Source organism: Podarcis pityusensis (genome assembly GCF_964106645.2).
Source record: "Podarcis pityusensis genome assembly, chromosome: 9".
Taxonomy (NCBI): Eukaryota; Metazoa; Chordata; class Lepidosauria; order Squamata; family Lacertidae; genus Podarcis; species Podarcis pityusensis.
In genome coordinates this window covers 40,284,799-40,310,152 of record NC_138034.1, presented here as the reverse complement: position 1 = coordinate 40,310,152, position 25,354 = coordinate 40,284,799, and the positions used below count along the sequence as shown (strand labels likewise).

Genomic DNA, 25,354 nt, shown 5'->3' with positions numbered 1-25,354 from the left:
ATGAAATACGATGAAAATGTCCTGAAACCTTATTGGGTATCCTAGTTTTTAGGCTTTTCTAAAACATTGTTACTAGTTTTAACCATGGCTTGCAAAATAATTGTGAACTTACTTCTATTCCAGTTTACAAACAAAACAAAAACACCAAAAGACAGGATAGATTTGCCCTGGTACAGAGTTCTCAGATGGAAATCAACTTTCAGGCCCTTATTTCTCTCTCAGACCAGCTGTTCAATTTCTCTCCTTTTTTTGGCAAAGAGGACAAATATCACAGCTGTGGTATTCTCCAAGGAAGATGCTGCATCTGTAACTGCCACAATTGCATTAGTGGAGTCAGATGAAACACTTCATATCAGTTGTGCCAAATTGCAATCCCTCATCCACTTCGTTAAGTCCACTTCAGAGGCAGTCCTCGGGGCTATGCTCCTCAGAGCGTAAACATTTTTTTAAAAAGAAAGCCAGGTTGTGTTCTTGCATCCTCCTAATCATATTGAGGTTGTAGAATCTACACTAGAACATCTCTAGGAATTCAAGCTAATAAAGGATACAGTGGTTGGTTAAGCTACTATCTGGAATCCACAACCTGTCTCCAAACACCATTCCAAATGTTGGCACTTTCCTTTAAACTCTGCTGTTTTAATAATCTCACTGGTTTTATGATTCAGTGTTTTAAATGGGTTTCTACTGGCTGTCAATTGCCCCGTGTATAAATGTTTAAATAAATAAAGGACATCATCTGATTGCACTTTTGTCTGCTACAGAGAACTGAGAGTGAAGGTATTTCACTACAGGGATGCAGAATATGCTTTACTAAACATAAAACTGCAGTTCAGTAAAGGTGTAGACAGGAATGTCTACCAAATGGTACCTGCTAGTTCTGCAAAAAAGCATGAAAAAGGAAGTTCCTGGGATATACAGGAATGCATTCCAATAAAAGAAGATTCACCATATCCATGATTTCCCAGGATGCTCCTGTTTGTAGTCTTCAGATGTCCCTGGATCCAACACTATGCCTATTAGCCTAGTAACTGGCAGTGCCAGGAATACATTTTCCCAACACCAAATTAGTTAGAAGGAGGTATTGCTTTTTGTCACCCCAGACTAAGGGAGAGTAATTAGGATCTTTGCAAACTCAAAAGTAAGAATACTGCAGTGTGACCTACAGGATGCTGTCCTTGGTGACTGCTTGGAAACTAAAAACTGGAACAATATGTGCTGCTAACAGCACCTTATACTGCTTCTCTAGTATCTCCAAATGCTTCCTATTGCATTTGTGATAGGACAGCATTCATATATTTGACTTTATCTATCCAAACTTCCAGTTCAACAAAAAACCCTGGAGATTTTCCCACTGTCCTTCTTTCAGTAGACGGATTTCTACATTATTCTTAGTAACATATTCCTAAGATACATCTAAGTGAAGTGGTCCAGAGGAATGCAACTCTGTTAGTTGGGTTTCAGGACAGTTGCGAATGTTCAGATGTGTCTATTTAGCTCACTCAACATGCACTCAGCGCCCCCCAGCCCACTGGAGGAGCTTGGCTGACTGAACATATATTGTGAAAGGTAGCATGTCAAATGGTTTTGAGTCTATGGTTAAATAATCAAGTCTAAATATGAACTCACCATCCTATTTTCACCCTTGCAAAATCAGCCTTAAGTTACAACATAACAGAAAAATGCAAACAAAAATTGTGCTAAAACGCTGACCAAATGTACATTACAATTCATCTTTCTCTTTCCCTGTTGTCATATCCTACCCTCTTACCTCACAGGTTTAGAAATATAGCTCAGCCTTCATTCCAGGAGAGTGGAAAACCCCACTATTCGCTTTATTAGTGTCAAAATGACTGATACAAATGAAAGAATTTCAATAAAAGTGAGTGAATGCATTAAGAAAAAGGGATAAGCCAAAGAAGTGGAAAGTTTCTCTTCATACAAAAATATTGTGCTACTAACACTGCACAGGATAGTGAACTCAAATAAATGAAGTACTACATGACAGATATACAAAGCATTGTGAGCACTTAAACAAACCCCCCACACATTCAAGACTTTATTTTCAGCATGCTGCTGAAATGTTGCCCAATGTGTCATTCATAAATGGGGCCATTTGAGTTTAGCCCTTGAATGCGGGCAGGCTTGATTTTCAATTCTCAATAGCTCACATTAAGTACTAGGGGTCAGGTACTACAGAAGAGAGTCAACAAAATCCACTATTAGCAACTGGAATGGGTTAATCCCATGTGGAAAGTGTTTTTAAGTACAGTAGAGATGTTTTCTTTCTACCATATGAATGAATGGTATCATTTTCTTTAGGTTGTCCACTTATTCAGAAATTTTCATACAGATATGAATATAGCTGAGTATAATTGGGAACAAAGGCTCAGTAACACTTTAACAAAGTTTAATTAGACACAGAAATGACTTTTAAAATTGAAAAGGCTGGAAGATACTGTTTCTTAAGTGAGGTTACAATTACATGAGACCCAAAAAAAACCCATCATTAAGGTAACATAAATCCTGAATATTTTTCTTGAAAGGAATTAATCAAATATTAAGTTCGGTCACAGTATTCTTTCAAATACAAAACTGTCTTACATTTAATACCATTCATTTAAGAAAATTAATAATTTATGCAAAATGTATAATTTATTGTAAGTGCTCACTCTTCCCTTTGTGTACTTCAGCATTTCTTTAACAGTTACTTCATATTACTCATTTTACATTAACAAGTATGTGGAAGCAAAGCAGTGTGAAGTATTAAAAGCTACCAGTAATAAATTTTGTGCAAATAGCACAAAATATAAACTGTAATCAATAAATGTAAACCTATCTAGAAGGAGAAGTTCTTATCTTACTACATTACACATACAGATTAATATACTCATTATTGTGCTGCTTTGAAACCTTAGAGAGCAGTACAGAATAGGAAGTAAAAGTTAAAAAGTCTGCTTCTAGGCTCCTTTTTGGGTCAGGAAACCAAAATATAAATGCAAGTAATAAATAATAATTGTTTTCGTTACTAGAAAATATGGAAATTCACGGAGTTTACATACACATACAATGGTATTCAACTGAAATTAATGGGCCTAATTTAGTCATGTTAATTAATTTCAATAGGTACTCTGAGTAAAATGTAGTTAAATAACACCAATCTCCCTTTTACTCATTAACCCTCATACATAACCTCATCAACACATGCTCCTGGCACAAACAAATATCCTGCTCATGACATTCACTTTCCTTACATAGTCAAAAGCACACCATCCCCTCAGTCTAAGCACCCCTTTCCCTGCAAGGAAGGAAGGTGGTCAAGTCTTTAAGATGGCACCAAGACATATCCTGCTACCCTCACAACACCAATGAAGAGTATTGGTGGAAGGGTTTCATCCTATTCCCACCCACTAATTTATTCTTGCAAATCTTCCCTGTAAAGCCCTAGCTGGGGCTCTGAAACAACAAAGAAGCCCAGTTGCAAGAAAATGGAACTGAGGAGGTTTGAGCAGGAGAATTAGCAGAGGCAGGAGAGGTTAAACACTCTTCCCAGCAAGCAACCAATTGTCCTAATTTGGCCTTTAGACAGAGTTTGGTGGACAAGAGTGAGAGATTGGGAGTATCTAGGTTTCATCTGGTATGGTAGCTCCTGGCCACCACACCTAATGTCCAGTGGGAGGACAGAGTGCTTGCATCTGCTTCTCAGGTCTGGAATCACCTACCTAAACATTCTCTGAAGGCTCCAATTAGACAATCTGGAGCTAACAAAAAAGGCAAGAACTTTGACAACTTGTACGAGCCACTTCAGTGATTTCATACTTCACAAAAATGCAATTTATAATGATAATAATAACTACCAATGTATTCACATGCTAATAATTTCTCCCATTTTAAAGATTGCATGATTTCCCCAAAAACTTCTTTTTCACATAAAACTGCACTCATAATGCTTTCCTTACACCTTTCAACCATTATGTGCAAGACAACAGAAAATATCATAAAATCATGTCTGCATGCATCTCTAAGTTCAGTTTTATAAATAGAAATAGGGGATGGATGCAAAAGAAGAGGCAAGACTGAAGCCATGGTTAGGGGCAGAAGGCAGGGCTAGGGGCATACTGTGTGATTACGAGGGGAGATAGCAAAAAGGAGGTGTTAATATGAGGACTAGGAACAAGGTTTTTAAAAATAATTCCAATGGATCAACTTCTTACCAATGCGGACAACCTTAAGGTGGTTTGAGAATAGAAGCAAAACTGTGAGCAGGAATGACAAAACTGTTCCCTTGAGACATGGTATGGGGCTTGCTTTCCAAAGGGAATACTGCCTCCCACCACCAACATATGCCACTAATTAGGAACAGGACTAAGTAGAACACTCTCTTGATTTAGCGAGATGGCGGGTGGCGCTGTGGGTTAAACCACAGAGCCTTGGGCTTGCCGATCAGAAGGTCGGCTGTTCAAATCCCCATGACGGGGTGAGCTCCCATTGTTCGGTCCCTGCTCCTGACAACCTAGCAGTTTGAAAGCACGTCAAAGTGCAAGTAGATAAATAGGTACTGCTCTGGCGGGAAGGTAAACGGCATTTCCGTGTGCTGCTCTGGTTTCGCCAGAAGCGGCTGAGTCATGCTGGCCACATGACCCGGAAAAACTGTTGGCTCCCTCGGCCAGTAAAGCAAGATGACCACTGCAACCCCAGAGTCGTTCGCGACTGGACTTAACTGTTAGGGGTCCTTTACCTTTACCCTTAATGTATTCTGAAACACACCTCCATTAGTTCAGACAGAACAAGTGACCAAATTTGACAGACAAGAAAGTCCACATTTCTTTTCTTAATTGCTGCATTTGGTCTGGGGATTTGGTGCAGTCAAAGGCTGAGGGAGTGCTGGCAGTCTCAACTAACTTTATGTTCCAATTTTGCTATATTACCCAGCATTGTCAGTGTCAGGTGAACCAGAAAAATATGTGTAGGGAGCTAAGCAATGCATAAAGAAATTTCACTTAGTTCTTCTAAGGGTAGCACTTCAATTCACTATATGGAATCCTAAATTACAACCTTTTCTAGAATATTTAAACCCTTCTAGGTTAAACACAGATAAACAAAAACATTTTCTATATAGTAGACCATACCTAAAATTTCCTCTCTGGAGATTTCTAAGTTATAATTCATAGCTGATTTTCTCTTTGTGTCATTTCCTTTCTCCCTTGTTACACATCTACAGCCATGTAAACCAAATGGGAAATTAGCTACTTATTTCAGCAAGGTTGAAATAAGAATTAAATATATTGTTAAACGTTCCCCTGAAATCCCTCTTTCAAAGTCACATACAGAGCACCAAGCAACAAAGACGACATTTGAGAAACACAGAATAAAGTCTCTTGGTTTCATTCTAGGAATATAATTCAACCAAACTAATGGATGGTTGAACAAATATGCCTCCTGATTTGAAGGCCAGCAGCAGGTAAATGTGAGCAAAATTTGGTTAATAGCCCCAATGGCTTTAGCAATTTGTCATCATACAAGATAATAGTCCTGATAAACACAAAAAAACTGTTCACCATTTTAGCTCTCTCTTTCTGTTTTAACATCTCCATTGAAGTTTATTGTTTATCTCAATCAAAAGAGCAGGCAAGGATTTAGAAATACATATTCATTGGTTCCCTATCTTGTACTTAAAAATGGCAACCTGAAAATCACAAATATATAAAGCACATTTATCCCGTTACTTACAAAAACAAAATCCTGCCAAGTCTTATATTTCCATTATATTGTCTAAGGGCCCCTCTAAATCTGTTTGCCATCAGAGGGTGGTTGGTTTCATCTCTGCTGCCCAATCTCCAGCCAGAGGAACCTTTAGGAGGAGGTTGCTATCACAGGCCTTATTTCTATGTTTATTTTAATGAGCAGAATAGACTGAAAGATTATGAGTCAAGGGGGTGTGGAGTGTGTGTGCAAACGTTTTCTTTTTGCCTGCTATTTTGTTAACGTTGCTAATATTGCTTTGTAAATTATAAATAATGTATTGATCATATGACTTTTGCTTTAATTGTGATGTCTAATTTATTTTTTAGTAGTTGCTTTGTTAACAGTGTTATAAAGAAGGTAATTGTTTCACTGATGATTTGTTAATTATTCCATATGATCCATGCTGTATTTATGATGTTTTATTACATTCTAACATGTTACTGTTATTTACTGTTTGCAAACTGCTTTGGGATTCATTTGAATGATAAGCAGCATAGGAGTATAAGGAATCAAATCAAATCAAAATCTAGAGCAGATACTGCCTACATAGGAGAAGATAGATCTTCCAGTAAGTTACTTGCCATTTAATGCTGCTCCTTGTTTTGGTATCAATGCAACTGCTAATCTAGATGAGCACATGGTGATAACTGCTTCCATGACACATTTTTATTTATATCAACTTAGAAAGTTGTCAAGAACTAGTCATGTGTACTTTGATCATTGAAAATAGTCTGGAACATTAAAAATGGCCCCTTTTCCACATCCAATATGACACTACTTAACAGTCAATGTGATGATGACAGAAAGAAAAGCAATATTAAGATACTCACAAAAAGCAGCAGGAGTAAGGGAGTTATCACAATGCCCTGAAAGAAATCAAGAAGTTGATTAGTTTTTCTTCACCACACCAGATATGGAAGCATGAAGACATTAGACATCACCCTGAAAAACATTTGGCCATCTATTTACAAAGCCACTGCAATGTCACTTTTCTGGTAACATACAACCATGATTTGTGATGCTGAACTGGTATACAACTTTAAAAACACTTCTGCGCCAACAAACAAAAAAAGTTTAGCTTCGCTTGGAATAACAGGTTTGGAATTGCCCAAGAAAGATGTTAAATTGGTTTTGTATTCCACAACAGCTGCTAGAATTTTTGTTGCCAAAAATTGGAAAACACAAGAATTACCAACAGTGGAAGATTGGCAGATGAAGACGATGGACTTTTCGGAGCTAGCTGACCTGACGGGAAGAATCCGCGACCAGAGAGAAGAGGAATACCAAGAAGATTGGAGGAAATTTAAGGACTATTTGAATAAATATTGTAATATAAAAAACTTAGAAACTACTTGAAAGTACCAAAAAGGCCTAGGATTAAATTAGGATTCAATTAAATAAATGGGATTTAGAATAGTAAGAAAAGTGAACAAATTTGATTATAATTGGAATATTGTTGTTTAATAATGATATTGGAAAGCTGTTACATTCAAATACAAGGAAATTCAGAAGGGAGGGATTAGAGGAAGTCAATCAATATGTAAGCAAGGTTGGGTTTTAAGGTATTAAGATTATTTTTTCTTTTTTATGGTGTGGGTTTGGTTGTATTTCTCTTGTAATGTGTTGTACTGTTCCCCTCCCCCCCCCTTTGGTATGTTTCTTTTTTTTCTTTCTTTTTTGTTTTTGTTTTCACTTTTTGTATTTTGTTATAATTGTGGAAAATTTAATAAAAAAATTTGGAAAAAAGAAAAGAAAAAGTTTAGCTTCATATGTAGATGAAGGGGTGGGAATGATCTATGTTAACTATAATTAAAAGTATAAATCTTTCCACTTTTAAGTCTGACATCTCCCTCTCCCTTTATGTAAAATACATAAAATACAGGTCAAAAGACCCTTCCCACCATTGCTTCCCACTGCCTTAATAATCAAACCTTCCACAGAGGGGACAGGTGGTTTACTATCCTTGTCTGAGCTGTGGCCCTCTCTCGAGTAAAGTCTGCATCAACTGTGATGAATTAGGTGTCGCGTGATTTTGTAATGTAAACTGATATCCTCTAGGAAGTGAGTGGAGATCTCAGAACTCATTTCACTTGATTAGACTCTGTGTCTCCGTGGTGGGAAGGCAAGTCTTTCATCTAATTTAGTCACATAGGACCACTTCAGCTCTCCACATCCCCCAGGCAAAGAAAGGCAAAGGATTTGTTTTCCTCAGTGACAGCAAAGAGGTTTAAGGCTGATCACTGGGCATAATACAAGATTTTAAGTCTCATGAAGACAAAGCTTAAGACAACACTTTAGGATTGGGAGATAACATGACAAGCATCATTTTCACAGCAGCAAATGGTAATTCTCACTTCACCCACTCCGTCATACTTCAATACTTATCATAAATTAATAAAACAGCCTGCTACTTAATGCATATTAATTCACAGATCTTACTTAGCCCTTCCATTAAAAACTAAGGTTATTCCCCCCCAAAAATATATCTATTAGATATATTTTCTGCATTACAATTTTCTGCATTACAAAAGGACTAATCTGTATATATGTGTGTGCATGTGTTTAAACAAAACCCAAAGTAGTCCACAGTCTTTGATCTGGGTTTAAATCCCTGCTCTACCATATTTCCCTGATTTACCTTGAGATGTCATTCTCGGTTTTAAGTTCCACACTCGTAAAAGGAAATATTCATGACCTCCATTCACAAGTTTGTTGTGAAGAAGGGTGAGGCAAGGGCTCTACATAAAATGCACATGCTGTTAGCTGCTATGGACCTTTGGGACAGGGCAGGCTATGAACTGAAATAAAAATAACAAAAATCTGGATTCCTTACACCAGTTCAGGACACAGGCTTTTCTATTTTGGACCATATATTTATTTGTATTTCATGTCAGAGGCACATGAGGGACCTGGGCTCCTCAGAGAGTCTGCTGGAATGCAGACCTTCTATTTGTGGACATATAGGGAGAAATGCACAGATTAAATAGTCTACTCAGTTGCTCTAGTTTTCTCACCAATGAATGCAAAGGGCACTTGGATAACTAAGGACACTTGTTACTGTTAACTATAACATATATAAATGTTTAACACAACTAATAATTGTGCACCCTTATTTATTTCATAGAGAACATTTTTGTCCTACTCTTCTACTACAGGAAGTAGCTTAGTGTGATATAAAAGGTTTCTCTTTCCCCCATTTTATCCTCACAACAAGCCAGTGAAGCTCAGAGAATGTGTTACCTCATGAGCTTCCTGGCTGAGTGGGGATTTCAACCTGAGTCTCCCAGTCCCCATTCTGACACTCAAACCATTATAACACACTGGTATACAGATCAGCTACAATGAAATAGATACAATTTGATAAAATGCCGGCCTTACATTGGTTTTCACCCCAGCCATCATACGCTTGCTCAAATTTAAAATGCTTTTTACTTTCACGACAGAAAGTTTGAAGGTGGGATAAAAAGCTAAGATCAGGTGAGCTTCCAGAAAACAGAGGGGAGGAAAGAGGAGGCAGGAGAAAAATTATTTTCAACGTGACACATGTCCAGACAGTTCTGTTCACTCTCTTTCATCGTTTGTGGAGAAAGCACAAAACATCTATATTTCACATGTGTTTGGAAAGAGATTGTTCTATACAGTAGAAACCACTTTTGAAACATATGTTTTGCCCTCCATTACAATAATTCAACAGATTTTAACTATCTACTTTCTTAATGTCTTTAATGTCACTGTCAGGAAAGGACTGAGGGAGAAGAACTTGTTTCAGTTCTATCAATTTCCAGGCAGCTGGTTTTGTTGAAATATTGGCACACACTGGATAATTCCTGCAGGTCTCTGGCATGTGTTGTGGGGGTCATAGGGTGGGGTTAGGCCAGTTATTTACAGGGGCAAATTTTGTTCTGTGATGGAAACTCAGCTGAGCCTAAACGATTACCCAAGGGTCTTACAGTATATGAGCCTCTTGTCCCATATTTAGAATCTAAGGGGGAAATGGCATTTATTTACTTAAAAGCATTTATAAACAGCTTAATATTTTAAAATCTCTAAATGGTGTGCAATATAAAAAACAAACACTATCATGAAAACACAGATACAATCTGAAACCAATAAAAAAACAAAGCAAAAGTAACTAAAAACAAATAAAAACAGGAGTCAGAAAGATTCAGACACATAAAAGGGTCTGATTTTATGGGTCAGGGAAAGCCTGGGAGAAAATGCAGGTCTTTACAAGGTGTCTGAAGCCTTTATCAGCAACTTACTGAACTTTTATGTACGTGAAAACATATAGGGGGTAGGGTGATATAGAAGAAAGCACATGAAAAAATTAGGGAGGACCCAAACTAGATATTTTGCTACATATAGAATTATATATCAAGAGATTCATTTGATAGTTGCGTTTTGTTAAAAATATAAACAAATGTATGCTGAAAGTTGCACAGAGTAACTAAAAATTGCATCTCTTCTGAACTCAAATGCATTGCTTAATAGTCACTGTCTATGTATAAAAGCTTTAAAAGCTAAATATTTTAAGGGGTCATGTTGCTTTGCCTGTTTCCTCAGGAGCCAAATACCACCAGTGCTGTTCAGAACTTCTTCTGCAATTTCTGCAATTTCAATACTGTAATACTACTGTGTAATGAAACGCCTAAATTCCAAAAGCAAATATAAGTATCTGTACAGTATGTGAACTATGACCATACAATGCTGGTGTCATTAAGAAATAAGGGGGAAAAGGGGACAATCTCATTTCCACCACAGGGGCACACAAAAGTGCCGTCAGTAAAACAGAACCATTCTCAAAACTTAAACTTGACTGCTCTTCCCTCTACTGTGCTTCTTGTGCAAGTGCTATCAAACAAGCAGCATACAGAGATACAGAGATTGTGCCCAAGCATTTCTTTGCACAGACAGAGTATGTACAGTATCTGCCCTTGTGGAGGCAAGGTCACTCAGCAGCAGAGTATTCTCAAAGTTAGGGTGGTATCTTTGTAGCTTTGTGTTGCAGCTCGTAATGGAGTCAAAGTTGTAAAGTGATTGCCTTTTACCATTCTGAAGAAAAACTTTCAAGAAATCCATTTACACCTCTGATGTGAAAGACCGACAGAATATATTTCAATGATTTTAGTGGGAAGGAGAAGAAGAGGAAAATTCACAGCCTGACCCAAAATGCTCATACAAAGAATGATTCTGTGTAGAAGCAGTCACATCAGGAACCTGTAAATGCACTTTTCTTTACAGTGAAGATCATCTAACATGTCATATTTGGGAAAGCCAGTTATGCTTTTCTGAAAGGAAAAGAGGCACCGAGGGTTAGATTTTTATCTTCCTACACAAGATTAAAAGCTAACTTCTTATTTCAGTTTCGAATATTAACTTGAATAGCGAAGGTGTTTAGTTTTTAAAAATATGCACAGTGCTCTTATTATCTGCCAAACCAGATTGCAATGCAAGAACACAATGAATATATTTTTTTTTTTTAAGCCATGAGTTAATTATTAAGGAAGGAATCACTCTGGCTGACTTTTGCTAAGTGTGTACTTCTTCAGTGACTGAGAATTAAAGCTTAAGATGCCAGTCTTTAAACCACGTATTTTAGAGCTATCCCACTGACATTTATGGATCTACTACAAGATTGCTCCCAAGCATGTAGTCTAAAAATTGCAGCCTCTCCAGCTGCAGTCATTCTGTGCCTTTTACTGTCACCTCTCCATCCCTCCCTGGCATCAAAGAAAGAGCTGGGGACACCTTCAAATCACTTGTTTTACCCTTACCTTGTATGGTGCTTTCAGCAAGGAAAAAGCCCCTGCTGCCACCCACTCACTCACTCTGACTAGCTTTGTAATTGGCTAGCGGCTAGCCTATACTGTACTTTGCTGGCGAGTTCATTTTGTTCTCTCTGGCAGCATCTGATCTTCCCTGAGCAGTCAGAGGAAGGGAAATTACCCATTTATCTACTCAGGGAAGATCAGCTGCCACTAGAGAGAACAAGCTAAGCAAGAAGGATATATATCCTTTCCCATTTTAGTATCTTATCCCTTTATGGGACAACTAACTAATTTCCCATGAAACAGTAACATCAGAACAAAAACAAAATAAAAAACCAGACATGATTATTTTCTTTTAAAAAAATATTACTCTAAACACATTTTACAGATAAGAGTACTACTCTGCTTCTCAAAATAGTCATAGATGCTTTTACCAAATATGTATGCCTTTTTCACCTTGCATCATTAGTTTAATAAAATATTTTAAATACTAAATGATTATTTCATTCTGTCTTTTTCTCTTCCAATGTTTACGATTTTCAGCATTTCCCAATTTTTTAACAATTCTGTCCCATGTACTTTCCATTCTTCTTTTTGCTAATTCACACTTTAAAACACTTCCAGATTAAGCGAGAAAAAGCAGCTAATTTATTTACATGTGATATAATTTACAATATTCTTTTGTGATAAATGCAGTGTTTGTGAATTGACAGGCATTAGCTAAATCAGCTCTTCTTAAACTAACATTCATCTGTTTTGCATTTTTGGCTAAGCACCTGGCTATGAAAAGTTGAGCTTAATTATATTTTCACAAATGCATGCAACTTCTATATTCCAAGTCAATTAAAAATGACAAGTGTGACAAAAGGTAAAAATAAAAAAAGGTTTTTAAAAAGAGAGGTCCCATGTTTGTATTTTAATGACTGGATTATAAAATCAGAAATGCAATTGTGAGACAACCTCTACTTTATTAGAAGGGACGTAATCTGCCAGTTTTAATTTTCGATGGTGGGATTATGCCCTGGGCATCCAATCCCAATCGGAAGCTTCATGGTTTTCTTTCCCCTGGGACAGCATCTTTTGTGGTCTCTTAAGAGGAGGGATTGGATCATTAACACAGCTAGACACATCATATGCAAAACACAGTAATAGTATTAGATGTCAGAAATGGATAGTGTTTCTACCATTTACAAAATAGTCACCTTGGGAACAATTTCACCTGCCAGACACACACAATGTGCACACACAGAATGTCTGCTAGTAAGTCAGGCGGACCAGTCCTCTGGCCCTGCTAAGCCAGCACCAAAGCCAACATTAAGTAGTCATGAACTTGTGCACAAGAACAGTATGAGAAACAAAAGCCGATGTACCAGTATGAGCAGGCACTGCCATAGCACCCCTACAAGTTCCACCCACACATTCTGGTACTGCAAACTAATGGCATCCCTACTAGCCATTGTAGGCATGGCACTAATAAACTCACAACAGCAGCAGAAATGCCGTGATAATGTTATTCCACCAGAACATACCACTTTGATACCACAATGCACAAGATTCGGATCAGGAGCTGTACATGCAGGATGGATCCAAAGAGTTTCCCACACACAGTGTATTCAGAGCATAGCACACAACAAGTTCATATTTGTGTTTGCATTAAGATGGAAGCTTTTTTCAAGGGGTGGGAGCACATAAAACAGAAAGCTACACACCACAGAAGGCAGCAGCACTTTATTTATTTATTTATTTATTTATTTATTTATTTATTTAAAGACAGCTAGTTCACTGTGAATTTCCCACCCAGGTGAGATGACTCCCAAAGGGCAAAGATGATTGTATGGGTGCCCCACTGACAACTGGGTGTTTGAATGGGGAAAGAGAGAGGAAGCAGATCTAGCACTCAGGAATCCCACTGAGTACTATACCACACAACTATAGGAGCAGGAAGAAGAATAATCTGTGCTGGGGCTTTTGTAGTCTCCTAGGAACATTCACTATTTGCTCTTTTGCATGCTGATTACTGGACAAGCCATGTAGACAGGACTAGATGGACTCAACAACATGGAGTTCTAGCCTTAGAAAACAGCATAGACACACCACAGGAGATCTTAGGTTCAATCCCGGGCTAGATTCCCAGGAGAAAGAGTTGGGAGGAGACATACATGCACACCTGAAACAGGACAGAGAGCTTGCCAATGGAGTGAATGGTGCAAGGACTAACATACTCACTCTGCCAACTGTCAGACTCAGTGAGGCCCAGCCATTTTGCTCACCCCCTTCCATTGCAACCAGCCATACGCACACATGGTTGCTTGCCAGTAGGTGGTGTTTCCTCAGCAGAACATGTCATCTATTTCCTCCTTCAATTCATGCAGCCTGATTTATCATAAACCAATTCCTAGGAGGAAAAGCCAACAGCACCATGAACTGCAGGGGCCATCCTGCTTCCCTTGCTGGTGTTCAATGGGCAAAACCACTGGGTCAAGATGCAGTCTCTTAGCCCTAGTGGGGTACTGTAAAGAACCTTCTGCCCCCTCCCATTGTGTGTTTCCTTATGAAGACAGCTGAGTTTGAGGGAAGCAAACTCTTATTCACAACGTATCAGTAATAACAGCAACACAGGTGAATGAATCATAGCTTTTATTGGCAGCATCATTTCTGGAATTAAGTTCTGACAGCATCATACAGTAATGGGCTAACCAACTTGCTTGCTTTTGCAGGACCTCCGTGCCTTCAAGAGCGGCATGATGGACACAGGAGTACCACAGGTAGCTTTATTCATCATGGGATATCCATCACCTATTGTATGTCTTTGAAAACTCTGCAAAGTCACAGGAACTATGCAAGCAGCAAAGCACCTAATTTCCAAGGTTGTGGTCTGATGGCACACAAGACCACGACCTTGCTGAAGCTAAGCAAATCTGGGTATTGCCAGTGCTTGGTTGGGTGGCTGTCTAGATACCACCTTGCCTTCAATGAAGGAAGAAATGTATAAGATAAACATAAGAAAATAAGTATAAATAGCTCCCCACAGGTCACTGCTACAGTTGTAGGCCTTTTTGCATGTGGTTTGCATGGCAACGGGAAGAGGGAGACACTTGCTTCTGTGCATTCTGGTTGCCTGTGGAGAAACACAGGGATAGTGATGAATAATGGGTAGCAGTTGCAATGGTTAAAGTACTCAGTAAGGGCTGTTGAAGACTGGTTGAGAAAGGGTACTGCTGCCACTACGTGCTCTTCTATTCCTCATGCCCCATATGCACTCACCTCTCTTTGGTACTCCTCCCAATCTCAAGAGGAGTGCACAATGCAAGTCACTGGGACAATAGTCACCAATTCAATGTATGAAGCTGCACTGGAAGTCTTGTCTCCAGTTACTGTTTGCTCTACTCTGGATCCCCTGCCTCTAGTCCTGTAACCAAAACAAAAAACCAACCACTGCCCAGCTCTGGTGCTCACCATCAAATGCATGGTGCTCTACATTCTTTTCATTCGTGCCTGGTGAGAACTTACCTAGGTTTCTTGGTATGCCACAGTATTTATTCGTCCTGTGTACCCTATGCAGGAAACACTGCTGCAAACTGTTGAGTAAATGGAGGGTCATAAAGCCAATACAGTGGTACCTCGGGTTACATACGCTTCAGGTTACAGACTCCGCTAACCCAGAAATAGTACCTCAGGTTAAGAACTTTGCTTCAGGATGAGAACAGAAATCGTGCAGCGGCAGTGCAGTGGCAGCAGGAGGCCTCATTAGCTAAAGTGGTGCTTCAGGTTAAGAACAGACCTCCAGAATTAATTAAGTTCTTAACCCAAGGTACCACTGTAAACTCTTTACCCACATTATTATTTGAGTTACATCCCATGTTTACTCCAAGGAGCTCAAGGTGGCATACATAGTTCTCCTCCTGCCACATTTTTATCCTCACAAAAACCCTGTGAGGTAGGTTAGGCTGAGAGTGAGTAACTCATCCTAGTGAGCTGAGTGGAGATTTTAATCCTTGATGCCCAGGTCCTAGTCCGACAATCTAACCACTATGCCACGCTGGATGACACACTAACACTGTGGAAGTTTATGATAGTGCTCTGCTCACCCGTGTCTTTCCTTGGTGGTTTGGCAGGAAAGAATGGAGGATATGAGGGATACCTGCTTTGAAGTATAGTGTCTCCCCTCCCCCACCCCCACTCCCGCAGTGAGCTATACCTCCTAGCTTTTCTGTGCTGAGTGCTTTGTTGTTGCAGTCCAAGTTGCAACAATGGAGTTGAAGTTCCTGTTGGGCATTTGTGTTCAAAAGCAGAGTATCTGGAAGGGTTCTGAAAAGACAAGCATCATTCATCTGCCCTTTCACCAACCCCACCCCACCACCATATCCCCTACCTGTTGCATGTCTGTCTGGGCAAAGTTCCAATTTGTGTGCTCCTTGTGCTTTAGACACAGTAGTAGGGTTATGTAAACCTATGCTGTGTGTCTTGTTAGCAGACACATGAATAATATTTCTTTGCTGGGGCATTTCTACTTCTGAAAATGTGCCATGATTGATTTCACGCTTAGTTGGGCTCCTACACTCCAATGAGGCTGTAGGGATAGGGATAGAAGGACAGTTATCTAGGGCTCTCTACTGGCTACAATTACAACATTTTAAGCTTATGCCGCCTCTTTTGAGCTATTCTGTCATCAAGGATGGAAAAGACCACTGACTGGATAAGAGTTGTGTCAATGCAGCCTCCCACTGGTACAAGAATAGCACTAAGCCAATGTAATTTCCCCCCAGTAACGTTGTGCTCATTGCCCTATGCTTATCAATTGAGAAGTCCCACTGTGCTCCATAGGACTTCCTTCCAGGTAATGTGCATAGCACTGTAGCTTTAGTTGCAATCCTATGCCCTCAGCAAGCATAATCTGATCAGATGAAAGGTTTGTATGTTACTTAGATGTATAGATATGTAATATTTAAAATGTAGTAAATATAACATCAAAGAAGAAAAATATGGGATGTATGCAGGTTAGAATTTACAAAGTAATCAAATGTTTGGTTTATATAATAGAGGAGAAATGTGTGTACTTGTGTGTGGTGGGTCAGAAGAAGAAAAATGTTGAGCAACAGTTTTTGAGTAAGCATCACTTTTAAAAACCATACATACATATACATGCTATTTTATATAATACAGTATACACCCACACATATAGATGTGAGAAACCCTCTCTTCCAGCAGAGGGCATCTTCTGCACACTAGAAAAACTTCTCAGTTGAGTGAAGACAATTTTATACACACGGGAAAGAAATGTGTCATTTAAAATAGAAATATGGGTGTCCAAGTGTTGTCCAGTTCTGAAAATAACATTAACAGTTTCTAAGACAAGGGTCAATACCCCAAGACTCTCTTCTGTGTCGGCAACACTGGAATTAATGGGAGCCCAAACAAGAGCTTCAGTTGTATTTATACAGAAGATACTTCTGATGGAATATGCATTTGGAAACATAAGGTAGTACAGCTTACATGAACAGTTCGAACATAGATCTGAAATTCACACAATGCCTGCAACGGGCAGGTGCTGTTGTCTAACATGCCATTCAAGGTTAGCAAGAAAGGTGGGATGCAGTTCAGACCTGCCATGTACACAGTTCATGCACTTTTTTGGACACACACTTAGAAGGAACTGCCCAGCAGAACAGGATTAATGGATTTTGCTGTGGGGACAGGGGCTCTACTAGACACCTATGGATAGATCTGCCTGCCTGCATTTTCAAATACTTTATGTGCTGCAGTGACCTTATGTTGCCAATATTACACATACCTCTCATACTTTCTCTTTTTCATGCACATATTCTTTCTCCACCAGCAATGTGTATTTCAATTCTACCTCACTTCCCTGTACATTTTTTCATGCTTCCTCATACATGCCTATTCAGTCCCTGTTGATCTTAGCAAAACACACAATTTAATGTCTATTTCTTGGAGGCCTGGGCTACAAATGCAGCAGAATGAGGCAACAGAAACCTGAGGTGGTAGAGTGGACCATACCACTTCAGACGGTATGTGGGTTGGTAGCTTTCTTTCTTTTCTTTTTTAGTACTCTATTAAAAAACAACAACCAAAAAACCAAACAGGCAAGAAGTGGCTAGGCTGGAAAGTTTCCCTTAGTATGCTAGGTTTCCTCCCTCACTTACAAGGAGTTCCTGCAAGTTAGTATTCCCTATCTACAAAGTCGAGTGGTACTACCTACTATAATGCCTCAAGGTTGTATCACCCTGTCCTATGGACGTATAGCAACAGGCCAGGGATAATTATGATTCTATGTACCTAAGTTATGGCAGGGATCCAAAGAGCTATTTGGGGGGATAGCTTCTCTCCCCCCCCCCCCAATTAAACAGACCCTCATGCCACATCACAAATTGCTTTTCAAGCTCCCAGAGTTAAAGCAGCATGAAGAGTTACTTTCACCAGTCCAAATTCCCCTCGGGAATGTGGATTGAGGAGCGTGCTTGTTTGGATCCTTGCCAGTGTATTTTCTGAATTACCATACATCAGGTTATGTTGAGGCCTTGAATGTAATTACTGTCATATTAATTATTTCATAAAATTTATATACCGCTTGATTGTAAAAGAAACTCAAACAGATTTACAAAAAGATAAAACAATAAAGCTTTGGTTATTTTAATATTATTGCTATGGACAATGTGCTTTGAACATGTTCATATAAGCTTATGTACCAGGGTTGTGAGGCTAAAATGCAAGGGATTCTCATCTCTTTTTCTAGAAGCATGGTTCTTATGTTTTACATATGCAACAACCCCACCTGGAAATGCAGCGGTACCCCAGCACTGCAAATGTATGCAGCTTGTGTTGATGATTAAGGGAGAGGTTCCGACTAAACCGTTTTATAGAAAATATGCAGAATATTTCCCTTGACATTCTCTGTGTTGGTCAACCCTTATCTTCCACAGTCTCTGTTGAGCTGAATGCTTTGGAAAACAAATTTACCTGATTATACATGCTTATTACTGAATTGCTGGGTCTAAATTTGCATTTATTGTTCCTATTTATTTTGGGTGTCTTCATGCTGACAAATTTGATAAAGATTTTTTTTTTAAGTGCTTGCAGATACACACTATGTATATAGGCCAATTTTCAGGATTTCAATGATCCAAGTAACTATTTGGGCATTTTAAAACTTAAGTCCAAAGCCCCCTTGGGTCTACAGTCATATGAAGGGACATAAACAATTCTAAACACACAGAAGAAGGGCCCCCCAGTTTCTGTTGATAAATTACTAAATGCAAAAATCCTGTAAATCTGGATATGGGACAGTTTGATACCGGATGTTCCTCATTATTTTCTATTTCAGCACATATAGACAAAAAATTGTACATTTTGAGGACTATACCACAGCAGTGCTAAATCATATCACCAGACTGAGATTACATGAGTATTGTTGATTGTTTTCTGGGATAATATTTTGGACTGGGATGCTGTGTGTGCTAATTTAGTTTAACTTCCATGAAACAGTCCAATTAATTGAATGTTATAGCATTCTTAGGAATAGAAAATTATGTCAAAATGAAATGTTCTTCTACACTAGATGGTGCTATGCCACTTTCCAGGGAAAAAACCTGCTACAGTACTTAAAAGGAAGTTTTATTATGCTGTTGATTCTACGGTCTGAAATTTACATTAGGGTGTTAAGCTATTTCCAAATGGTGACAAAGGCAATACAAGAAATGAAAATAATGCACCATGGCAAAGACAATTAATGTTGGCAGACACTCCTTTTCTAGAAAGTGAAATATAACCCCCTTCCAGAATGGCTTCTCATCACTATTTCCAAACCAGAGTATATAGCCTTTCTAAGCAAACAGTTTTCATTGTCAGTCAGTCATCATATTCAATTTCATTTCTAATTTAAAACTAAAAAGGCTTTACTTTTTATCTCTATCTAATAAAATGAAAGCTATTGCAAGTATTAGGGGAGACATTTTTATCAAAAGAAATATAATTTTTCATGTTTGCATACATTACAGGGCAAATTCACACATGAAACTTCTTGCCTATGACCCATTCTGCTTTCTTTAAAGAAAATCTTAGCAATGTAAGCATGTTATATGGGAAAATGTGCATGACATTTGTATATTGAAATTATTGATGCATATCAGCACAATCAAGCCAAAATTGATACTCCCATTGATTTATGAGGCAATCCCTACACTAAAGATCTGTATGAATGGCTACAAGATTCAGAGACCACCACAGATATGTCATTGGAACATGCTACCTATAGACCTGTTCTATTGAAGACACGCTGAGGGAATGGCCAAAATGGCTGGGAGAGAATCATGGATGGGAGGCAGGTGGCTCTGGGGAGGAGTACACACATGCTATGTCCCTCCAATTCACAGTCACGCCCTGTTGTGCAGCTTTACACTACTGACTGGTTTCAATGGGAGGGATTTTTTATTTTATTTTTATTTAAACCACCTTCCTCTGTATGAATGACCACCTCACCTGAATTGCCAAGACAGAGCGTAGGATATGATGCAACTGAATACACCATCACTGTACATCACCATTAGTACAGTCCACACAGTGTGAACAAAATGTATATGACAGGAAGATGGCATGATGGTGGTCGTGTTTCTCCCTCTCCCCCCCCCCAATACTGTGACGCTTAAGAGATACAAGTGGGAATTTGGGTGAGGGGAACTATGGAGAAGATGAGTTTTGCCCACCAAGGGAGCACTTTGGAAAAAAACAGCCTGTCTCCAGAACATCCTAGGCTCTTGCGAAGCCTCTCCTCTTCCTGGAGGGGAGGAGTTGTGACGGGAATCGCTTCCCGTGCTCGCGGGGGCGTGGCGTGGCCGGGGCCCCTGCATCATTGGAGTCCTGAGCCTGCGTCATGCACCCCAGCCAGCCAATCTTGCTGGCAGGGGGGGCGTGATTTAGCCGCACTTAAATGGCCGCGGGCCCACGGGCTCTTCATTGTTCTTTCGGCTTCCTCATATCACCCGCCCTCTCTCTAGGTTTTGCTTCAGCACCTGACCTTGCTATAGACCTCAGTTGGTCACCTTGGTTGTCCAAGGGGCCTGGTAGGAATTTTTTCCACTTGGCAGATTGGCACCAGCCACTTGGTTTTTCGCCTACCTCGTAGCAAATCGGCATGACTTTGTAAGGTTTGGCAGTAGGCTCTGGAAAATGTGTTGTGTGTTGGAGGGGGAGGTTGTGGCCATCACCTACCCCTCGAAGGATATTCCGTTAAAAGAATCCGGCGGTCGTGGTTCCTGTCCGATGCCCAGGTGGTGGCTAGGGCCATGGCACAACCCCGGTGACTCTAGGGGAAAGCTTCCAGTTGATTTGCATCAACACGGTTGTTAACTCTTGTGTGACTCCCTGCTGAGCGGGCAGGAGTTAAGTATAGTCTGTTCGGATCCAATGCCTAAGCCAATACCACTCATATTCTGTAACCAATAAAGTTGTGGCCTTTTTTAGCCCATTAACCTAAAATACTTGTGTCCACGTGTTTTATTTCATCACAAAGCGGGGAGTGGGGCCTCGACTCACAAACACTGATACCACTTCTCAGCCTAGAATCCTAAGATCTTTAGCCTCCAGACACAAATACCCAAACACTCCAAAAATTGGGGGTGCTAGGAAAGGGCACGCCACAGAAGCAAGCAAGAAAAGGAGAAACACATGGAGTAATGTACTGTTTAACAGTTTCAACTGGTAGGTAGGCAATCCTACAGGTGCAAGTGGTGGAAATGGTATGAACCACTTGTGTCCTGGCATGCTCCATAACAAATACTTGGGCACTATGTGAAGATGTTCCCAACATACAGCTGGAGCCATATAAACAGATGCTATAACTGCTCCTTTCTCTGTCTTGCTATTGCCAAAGGCACAGTTGTCCTGCTGGAGTTGCTAGTTGACAACCCCAGACACAGATCTTTGCCTTTCATGATTCACCTCATCCTGGATGCTGCACAATAAACACCACTGCCATGCTTATATGTGTTGTTCCTGTGTTTGTAGGAATTAACAGACTGAGAGGTAGTCCTTTCCCATGTGTAGGAAGTTGGTGCAACTGCAGAAGACGGAGAAAGATTCCTGGCAGCTCCTGGTCCACCCCCCCTGCCCCCGCCAAACACCTGGTTATCAACCAGGGAAGGGGGTGGTACAGCTTTTCAGGCAGCCCTACCCCAACCTCTGCCTGGTGAAGTACAAGCAACCATCTGGTAGGGAGGCAGCTTAGGAAGAAGCAGTACAGCTACTGAGGGAAGGGGCAGCTAGCTGCTAACAAAGGAAAGCACATGACTGGCAACTAACCAATCAGGGCAGCCATACTCCAGAGCTCCAGCAACAGCCAGTCCCATAAGAGTGCTGCACCAGTGTGACATAACCAAGGAAACTCATTGACAAACTATTAGCATTAGAATTTCAAACCAATTTTCATATTGCTTTTTGTTCTTGGTTCTTGTTCAATATTCCCTAGTTGCAATTGGACTACAGAATAGACATAGATGTCACAAACTGGATATGCATAATGCAGTTAAAATACTTTTCAAAAAGAATCACATACTATAGTAAATGACTGCAATCTATGACTTTTTATGATCCAAATCACTTCACTGAACATCCCTGCATGAAAAATTGGCACAATCTCATTGGCTCCAAAAGGATGATGATGATGATGATGATAATAATAATAATAATAATAATAATTTATTTATACCCAACCCGTTTGGCTGGGTTTCCCCAGCCACTCTGGGCAGCTTCCAACAAAATATTAAAATACAATAGTGCATCAAACATTAAAAGCTTCCCTAAACAGGGCTCCTTCAGGTATACTGGACCGAGGCCGTTTAGGACTTTACAGTTATATTACATGTACAGGAATATACTTGAGTCCACATGCTGGGAAACACAAAATATAGTTTGGAACTTCTCCGTGTATTTTTGACTTCAAGAGAAAAACATCACATTTTCTAGCAGCAACCAAAGAGACAAATATATGCTTGGCTTCAAGTCAATAGGATTTCAAAAATAATTGCTATGTTTGAGGTGTATGTCTGACATGCTTGGAAAATAAAACTAATGAATATTTCCTTGTTCATTAATAGTTAGATCCTTATGGAACATGTCCTATACTATTTATTTTTTAAAAAATAATTAGTAAAAAATGTTCATGGATCTTGTTGCTACATCAGCATGGCTCCTGGCTTCTGTGGAATATACTGCCCCTAGTATAAATTAATAGAAGTTGTGCAGCAGTTGTGGTGGGTGGGTGGAGGCCCTCTTTTGGAATTAAGGTAATTTCTAAATGCAGAGTGCAAACCTCACACTATGGTAATCTATGTATGTGTTGCTTGTGCACTTTGCCTGCCTGCCTGGCCCAAGTCATCAATAATGAATAGATCTGTACAGCAGTACAAGGACCAAGTGTTGGGGCTTGTCGGGGATTTCAGAAGAGGGGGGCGGGGAAAACACAGGTTTGCCATTTGATTGTTTTTTCTGGCATGTAGAAAGCCACAAACCCACAATGAATTTTTGGCTTCAAAAAAATTAAGAGGGGAGGAATTTTTTTGAAATTTTTAAGTATTCATTTATCAAGTAAAGCATGAAGCAGGAGGAGGGGAATGAGAAGGAAGATCAACTCTGTAAAACATTTGTTTTGTTTTGCAATATAATATTTATAGAAATGGAAAGCTACTAGCTGATAAGGGGAACCAAGAAAATATGAATTCAACAACACCTCACTTTCTTGTTAAGGGAAGAAATCTTGCCTCATTTGAGAAAAGATTATTATACTTTTTAGACAGACATAATGGAAGATGAAAAAAGGAAAACCAAATTTACTTGACCAGAAAAGCAACTGATTCATAGGTCATATAAATTAAACATTTGCTGAAATACAACTTAATAGATCCCCAAAATTTCTAACAAATGCAAATAAGTTAAATGTTACCTAGCTGCTACTAACAACACAAACTGGTATGATGTTATCTCTAGCAATTTCTTCCTCTTTCTCCTAAGCATATTTCCATAGATATCACAATTGTAGCATTGCAAGAGAGATATCTCATGTTTTACAAACAGAATGCACCAGCTGGTACTTTACCAATCCATATCCCCTGGGAATAAGCAGAGTTCTGGATAACTAAATTTCTACTGCAAGCACTTGAGCCAATCCCAATGTAAACCCAACCTTTGTTGCATTTTTGGCTGTGCAAGTAAATTACATACTATATTTTCATAATGCTAAACTTTAGTAGTCCCAGAACTACTGCACTAGGAGGATAACTACTATTATCAGGAGAGGGAGGGAGGGAGGAGAGAGAGTGACAAATTCTCAAAAGCTTTGCAAACTGACCCATTCACAATTTTTTTTTTAAAAGTGAGCATTTACAAACATACTTGAATAACAGGACAAATGCATTACTTTATATTATTATGCTTTTCTAGGTGAAAACATGAAGACAGAGGTAAATGCCTCTGCAACATTGCATGCCCCCCCAAATATATATTCATCCTCTTAGTGTGGATCAGCTTCCAGAAATGGTCAAGAGTTGATGTTGTCCATTCTGCCCCAAGTGATCTGCCAGTTTGCCCATATAATTCATTTAGAGAAATAGAAACACCTTGTGCAACTGGCTTGGAAAAAGTTTCCCATGGTTGCTGTATGCTGAGTCTTCCTCCCCCTCCCCCCTCTTTGTTATTTACCAAGAATTCATGGCATTGCACCCATACATAGATTGCCTGTAAATTTCATCCGCTAATTTCTTTGAGGAGCTACACCTCACTAGTTCCTGTTCCTGCAATCCAATCCCATTTCTAGTCTCCCACCTGCCTTCAGCAAATTGCATCAAATTTATTAAAGTGCTCACAGTAGATTACAACTGCACAAATTCACCGTTGACTCGGAAGAAAGACAGAACTCATTTCTGCAGCTCCAGTAAAGCAATATATACAGGAAATATGCAGAAGGTTTGTACTGGGAGATAGGAAAAGTTGATCTTAAAGTACTCTTTTTTTTTATAATGGAACCAAACAAAACAGTGGGCTGGATCCAGATACATAGTATCCAAAAGCTGCTCATACTATGGTGGAATCTACACACATATAAAAACTGTTCTGAAAATGCTTTTTTTATAATAAAAAAAAATACATTGAATTTTCCATAAGGCTCACCATTGTCATCTAGTGTCACATTGTATATTGCACTTAAAACACATTTAAAACATTTTATTTGCAGCTGTATAGTTGAGTCCTATGAGACTTTTCTGCCTCTACCAAATGCCCCTTGATAAGCCCTCCTCAGGGGTGAGAGGCCTTTAGAAATGGCATGGTACACAGTGCAAAATACTGCAGTGGAAGCAAGGCACATACAGAAAGGGGTGGGGCTTAAGTGAGAGTTGCCTTCCGCTTACACAAGGGACCTTCTTGATCCAAGCCAGCCTCTCTGGATACATCAACACAAGAAAAACATTGTGGGTAGCAGCTTTCCTTCACCCATTTTCCAGCTCAGAAATGGGCCATCACAAAGAGAAGGAGCAAAGCCAAGTTTCCTTTTACATGAGGATTAAAACAATTTAGCTTAAAGCAGAAACAAGACAGAATGAACACATGTGAAAGTGAAAGGATAGAAATAAAGATGGATTTAGGCAGCCCTGTATGGAAACAAGAAAATAATGCAGAAGGTATTCGCATAAGGGCCACTAGGATGTATGTATGTATGTGTGCGCAGCACTGAGGTGGGATTTTGCCACATGGCCTTTCCTTCATCATGTGATTTTGACATTTCAAACCATTGCTGGAGTGCAGCTATAGGAACGCAGCAACTACAACACTTGGATAAT

At 39.4% G+C, this 25,354-nt stretch overlaps 1 protein-coding gene across 10 annotated transcripts in view; it reads right to left on the bottom strand.

Moving 5' to 3' along the window:
• SLC10A7 (solute carrier family 10 member 7) overlaps positions 1–25,354 on the bottom strand; it is a 128,660-nt gene that overhangs the window by 39,534 nt on the left and 63,772 nt on the right. For 2 of the 10 annotated variants that reach the window (XM_081022029.1, XM_081022032.1), the window contains exon 6: positions 6,573–6,608. The exons of 2 other annotated variants lie outside the window; for them this stretch is intronic. In XM_081022029.1, coding sequence (XP_080878155.1) covers positions 6,573–6,608 — 36 coding nt within the window. Of the gene's footprint in view, positions 1–6,572; positions 6,609–14,133; positions 14,629–14,655; positions 15,089–15,708; positions 15,819–15,858; positions 16,081–25,354 lie in introns of those variants that run through there. 6 more of the 10 variants (XM_081022035.1, XR_013990784.1, XM_081022030.1 and 3 more) reach the window with 6 other exon arrangements.